Source organism: Boleophthalmus pectinirostris, unplaced genomic scaffold (genome assembly GCF_026225935.1).
Source record: "Boleophthalmus pectinirostris isolate CB_2022bp ecotype Guang Dong unplaced genomic scaffold, ASM2622593v1 HiC_scaffold_7, whole genome shotgun sequence".
In the NCBI taxonomy this organism is placed as follows: domain Eukaryota; kingdom Metazoa; phylum Chordata; class Actinopteri; order Gobiiformes; family Gobiidae; genus Boleophthalmus; species Boleophthalmus pectinirostris.
Genome location: NW_026571473.1, coordinates 20802737 through 20808963, shown reverse-complemented (window position 1 = coordinate 20808963; position 6227 = coordinate 20802737). Strand labels below are relative to the sequence as shown.

General features: G+C 39.3%; 2 protein-coding genes across 2 annotated transcripts in view; both read left to right on the top strand.

Moving 5' to 3' along the window:
* LOC129412047 (transcriptional repressor p66 alpha-like) overlaps positions 1-3199 on the top strand; it is a 3805-nt gene extending 606 nt beyond the window's left edge. Inside the window, exons 2-3 of the mRNA XM_055164800.1 lie at positions 250-511; positions 957-3199. Of these exons, the coding sequence (XP_055020775.1) occupies positions 250-511; positions 957-1090 (396 nt within the window). The 3' untranslated portion in view covers positions 1091-3199. The remainder of the gene's footprint in view (positions 1-249; positions 512-956) is intronic.
* Positions 3200-3642: 443 nt separating this feature from the next.
* The window catches only part of yjefn3 (YjeF N-terminal domain containing 3), a 65603-nt gene continuing 63018 nt past the window's right edge, over positions 3643-6227 (top strand). The window contains exons 1-4 of the mRNA XM_020940066.2: positions 3643-3836; positions 3961-4060; positions 4160-4360; positions 4679-4746. Coding sequence (XP_020795725.2) covers positions 4679-4746 — 68 coding nt within the window. The 5' untranslated portion in view covers positions 3643-3836; positions 3961-4060; positions 4160-4360. The remainder of the gene's footprint in view (positions 3837-3960; positions 4061-4159; positions 4361-4678; positions 4747-6227) is intronic.

Here is a 6227-nt window from a genome sequence, read left to right as displayed (position 1 = left end):
AGGGACAAACATTCTTGTAGTTATGTAATTCAGAATTGTTCAGCACAATAAATTGTATAGATCAGAACAAATGGCATGATATTTCTATATTTTTTTCTAAAATCTAGTAATCTTCATGTGTTGGAGCATATTAATTAATACAAATGTTAATTCTTTGCAATCACAACTATCTTATAAAATTTATTAGCACTTTATTATTATAATGGAATTGGAATTGGAATATGATGTAAAACAATTTACCTTGGCTAGGAATTCATAGAAGTGTTTGTGTCCATTTGGGTGTGTGCGCAGAGTCAGAAGCAGCACAGCTTCTCGTCTGCAGTGAGCTCTCGCGGCGTGGCCCACTACACCACCTCTCAGCTCCAGAGTGCGGTGGCGGCCGCGGCGCTGGGCGGCAGGGCAGGTAAGCATGCGGCTGCAGGACGCCCGCTGCAGCAGGGGGCAAAGGTCAGCGCCAGCAGCAGTAACCAGGGAAACGTGACTGGCTGGAGGAAGAGTACTGGCTCCACAGGTAGATAAAGTCAGATGAGGTTAGAGGGACATAGTGCGCTCTTCTCCTCTTTGGGCTCCTCATCCCACTGTAAGATCCTGTCACTTCTGCTTCTCTCATTCCTCCAACATCTGTTCACTGTAGTTTCAGCATTGGTTTTTCCTCTTTCTCTTAAAGAATCAGGGTATTTCTCATGGGCTCTCATTCTCTTCTTTCCTTTACACAAATCAGGCATAACATTATGACTGGCATAAACAAATTACTCAAATTTCAACTGTATAAACTACAGTCTGTGGTCTATTTGATCCGAGTATGGCTGGATTTTGATCCACATATAAGTGTCATTCAGTAATAATGATGTCATACCTGATCTGTGCTATTCCTATTTTTAATGAAAATATAAAGTCCTAAATCCTGTTCTCCTTTAAGCAGATTCTTGGTTCTTATCATGTTTCTCTTCTCATAGGAGTGACCATGGCCTATGTAAATCCTAGTTTATCGGCCCACAAGGCCTCCTCTGCTGTGGAGCGTCAGCGCGAGTATCTTCTGGACATGATCCCCTCACGGTCCATCTCGCAAGCAGCCAACACATGGAAATAATGCAACCCCCAACCCCCTCCTCCCAAAACCACACCCCTCATGTCAATAACAGCCAATGTCTTCAATTGTGCAGTAGATTTGGCCCTGAGATGTGCATGGGCAAACCACTGTTCCTCAAGATGTTCCTTAAACTCTCTTCCTCTTCTGTTCTTAATCCCAATATGGCTTCAACAACTGGAGTTTATGGGGTATAAGGAAGTATGTCAAATAGTACCTGTGGGGTTGTGACGTAAAATTGGACTGCCTCCTCTTTTGGTGTTGTGATTGAGCAATCCTTGTACACCTATAGAGGAGAGTGCTTCTCCTGATGTCCACTGCCTCTGGATAAGGCAGGAAAAGAAAGCAAATAACTATTATATACAATGAATAAGAACGCCTTACGTCCAACTCCTTCAGTCTGTGGTCGAAAGACTGAATTTACTGAAGACCTCAACACCAGGGATTGTGGCTGAACTTTGAGCCCCATCTACAATAATTCAGCTTTGCAAAGGTGAATCCAGTGAAAAGACGTGTAATATCCTGGTGCACATTGACTGCTGTGTCTCTATGAGCCCCAGTGCACCTAGTAAAGACACTTTGGATTATTTTGTATGGCTGAATGTTAGGACTTTGTCTCTTCTTCTGTAAGTCAAATAGTGTTTGGAATATTGTGCTCCCTGATACTTTGGAAGAGGATTCTTGTCAAGGTCTGAATTTCCAGGCTAAATGTTACTGTTGAGGTGGTTTTACATCTGAGGGTTCAAAGTAGTGGCCTACTTTTAAATACTTTGTTTTTTCTAAGATGAAGAGAAATAATAAAATTGTGGTTTCACTGACTAATGTTAAAAAAAAAAAAAAAAAAAAAAAAAAGGATGGCATAGGTTTTGGAGGACTATTCTTGGTGAATATTGTTAAAACCTTCCAAAGAACTAGTGGAGCCCAAATGGAATCCCTTCTGCTAGAAGGTTTCTGGTTTGTTTGAACCCTCTGGTGATATAAACATGAATTCATGCTGAACTGAGAGGGTGTATGGAATGTCATATTTTTGACATTTGTTTTGCTTTTAGTAAATAGGTTGTGGTGCATTTTTTTCTTTAGACAAACTGTCTGGGTTTATTTATAGGGTCATGTTAGTAAAGATTTATGCTTCTGCCCTGAGTTTGAAAAAAAATCTCCACTTAAAATATTTGTCCTACACCTGACAATTGGTCCGAGAGGAGCTGGACAGCTTTCAGAATGTAGTTATGCAAATCCCCTATAGCAATGATGACCTGAACTTCTTAGTCTTTAACATTATGGTGTGTATAATTTCCTTATTTTTTGTCAGGTCCTTGAATTGAGCTAACTATGCCTTTCACATGAGCTATAGTCCATTTTATCAGGTCGCAGCAGCACAGGATAAGCTAGTGAGTACATTGTGTCCTACTTCAAAATGGGAAATCTCCCATTGCTCATGGCATTTTCTTGTTCATTTAGTCACTGGGACGGCAACGCTTTAACTAATGTAAACCAACTTAATGTGTGTATGAAATTTGGATTGTGCAAGCAATATACTGTTCCCAATAATGCAAAATCAATGTTGAGCTTGCCGCACCCAGTAGATTTAGTCTATTTCTGTCCATTCAACAGCTCTTCATTGAATTAGTAGATTCTTTTTGACTCCATATTAAGTTTTTATTCCTTTTTGACATAACATACACAGTACCATAAACTCAGTGTTCTTTGTGGGGTGGAAAGATAATCAATGCAAGTGTAAAAGTCATTGCAATATCTTTTGAAAATGATGCCTTCTTTTGGGTGGCCATTGGAAAAGGTAATAAAAGTAGACTGGATTTAACCAATAAAATCTTCTGTGAATTCCAGAATGACTGTACATTCCAGACAGGTGGAAGGTAAAGAAAGATTCAAACTCATTTAATTTTCCTTACAGTTCTTAATCAATGCTTTCATTATGTGTCACTCTGTGCTGTCCGGAGTACTGCCTGTTGCTGCTGCTGTTTGGCAACAATATCACCATTCCGTTTATTTGGGGTCACTCCCAGATGGAAAAAACAACAACATTGTATTACAAATTTGTTTGTTTTTGGTTTTTCTGCTCTATCAAATAATAAAGTAATTTTAACCCCACAAGTGTCAATTTTTTTAAAATATAGAACCGATCTCTACGCCTTATACATGATGCCCACTGATGAGTTGAAATGTAGACCATATTCAGTGCTTTAAGCATTTAGTTTTCTGGCACTTTTATATATTATTAATTATACCTTCATGCGGTCATTATCTGATGGGTGTGACTTTTGACTGGAAGTTTACCTTATAGAGATAAATCATAAATCAAATAGACCAATTATGTATGAGTACACCTACTTTTGTAGAAGGCTTTTTTCACGATTTAAAAAAAAAAAAAAATCATCTTATTTTAAGGGTAGGTAAGCACTCTTAATTTGTTGCACTTTTTTTTTTACGCTCAATGTAAATCTCTTGTTATTGCCGACTTCTATCTCTAGATGGCGCCGGTAGTTCATGATCAATGCATGTCTGGTACTCTTCAAGTGGTAAATAAAGAAGACTGCCTAGTGCTAGGAGGAAACCCCCCGTAAATGCGCCGTATATGTAGTTTTACCTTCATGTGTAACATCTGAACAAAATTTGTAGTCTCTAAATTTTCAGAGGCCAATGACGGAAAGATTTTATTTTTTATTTTTTGCAGAATCAAGGCTGTTGTTTACCACCATGTTGACCCAGATATGTCCTCATTATACCTCAGGTAAATCTGTGTAATCTGTGTCCATTTAGCCAGCCATACTGATTAACCGACCACAATGATTTCGACACTTTGTATGTTGGTCAGTTTTATGTTACTTGGTAACTCTGTTTTTCGTTTGCTTTAGCTGACCTAGATCCATAAGAAATATTTGATGCAATCAAAGTCTATGGGGGTTATTGAAGTTCTCCACATAGCCAACCAGCATTATTTTCAACTGTGCAAAGGTAATTGGCTGTTTTTCTACACAGCAATGCGCATGATTTATTTCTCTCTAATCAGTGTGCAATGTAAAATCTGGGCTGCTGTTTTTTCTTCTTTCCAAGGGTTCATATACCTCATCAGAGGTCTTTCACCACCAAGGACATTTATAAGTGTATGCCTATGTGCACTGGTGTGAATAAAGGAAAGAGAAGTGTGGGAGATTGTGGCGGAGGGTGTACCTCGGATGCAACCATTTTTGCAGCCCTCAGCCAATCAGGCGGCAAGCAGCAAGCATCCGCCTTTATAATTGGCTGACTTTCCCGGTGAGCACAGCTGATACAGAAAACCATCTGGTCTTATCATAGACAGTGCCAGGTCCACAGTGGGGTACACTTGTATAGAGGTGTAGAATAGGCAAATAGGCTTCCATTTGTTTTATAGCCTCTGAGGCAGGCTGTAATTACTCTAAAGCCTTTCAGTCATTCATGTGCTTAAGAAAAGAATAGAGGGAGGCTTTCAGATTCCCAAAGACTCACTGTGTGTTTATTGAATCAGGGAGAAGGAAGTCTCTCTCTCGTTCGGAGCGCATCCCTGCCTTGACTGTGTTTGACGTGCGTTTTGGTTGTGCTGGGTGAAAACAGATGGACAAGATGAACCACAGCTCAGCAGAGGCAGAAGTGGAGACCATAGAGCCGCTGCGATACCTCAGGTAGGAGCCAGCATCCTCTCTCACTCCCCTCTGATGTGTTTGCACTTGTTTCAGTTCTCTTGATGAATATGGTGGTTGTACTCTGTAGTAGAAACCAAGGCAGTGGTATTCAGATGTGCAATATCTTCATAATGGTATTTGACTTGCAAGGATGTGCTTTTCCAGCCCTTCATACCTGAGTCCTCTCTGTGAAAAAATTGAGATTGAAATAACTTACTTACTTCATATTCATTAAGTCTTGTTGTCAGCTCTTTCAGATGTTTTTAATGTGGCAAAATACCTATATATTGTGGGATATTAGCATGGGACATTTTCTATAGTGTCAATTAAGGTGCATTTAAGTTCCTGTTAAAATTAATTCTTTCAGCTAGTAAACATAATGGTTGAGACTTGGGAGAGTTGTATTGTTTGATTGCTCATTTGAATATTTATTTGGCCTATCAATTGTTAATGGTTCATTTGTCTCAGGCTATTAAGTTTAAAACATTTTTTTACCAGTACTAAACTAAGGACTAGATCACAACTTGGGCAGACCACTGTCAGACTAATTTCACATTCTTCTATGGCAATAGTGAAACAAACATTGACAGATCTGTATTGTTTTGCATTATTTCATTAATTGTGATGAGTATTATAGCATGATTCACTCTGCAGCCTCAAACCAGAACTTTTACCGTGTATAGTTTGTAAATGTTGCGTAACTATTATGCATAAGAGTGTATTCCAGCATACCTGGTTCTGTTTGCTAGATCCTATAATGCCTGGCGTGACTTCCCCTAATGCATCTTTCCTCTACGCTGGAGGCCCAAATTTAATCAGAATTATGCTCCTTATTGAATTAGGCGGCCCATGTTTAATTTGGCGCCCTAAAGCCCCAAGTTGTTATTTAAACTCAACTTTATCTGATTTAATTTGGCCTGTATTCGATATGTAATCAGTTTGTTCTGCAGTCAGATGTTGAGCCTAGGGCCTGTATTCCAACTCTGTATGTGGAAATCCTAGTGTGTCCTGATTTGCATAAAGCGCAGGTAGGCAGCTTTCCGAAATAAGCCATGCAGTCGAGTAATTCTATTAGCATCTGCTTTGAATCCCTAGCTGTATGTTAAGATTATGTGATATATGTTAAATGATGTGCTGTGCTTAATAGGAAAAAAAGTAACTCATCTGAAAAAGTTGGGACAACACACTGTCTCCTTTACAGTATCAGAGGCAACACATGTACAGCTCAAAAGATATAAAAAGACATTCTGGACTTTGGTCCCTCCAGGGTGTCCCCGAGCTTCCTCCAAGTAGAACATGCCCAGAACACCTCTCAGGGAGATACCAAGGAGGCATCCAAAACTAAGATCTTTACTCTCAGAAAATCCAGCTTCATGTTTACATCCTACTGTATTCTGTTGACATATCCACCTGCTGAAATGTTAAAGGTTTCTATCTTAACCATAACTGTACATATATAATAGGTTGAGAAATTGAGAGGC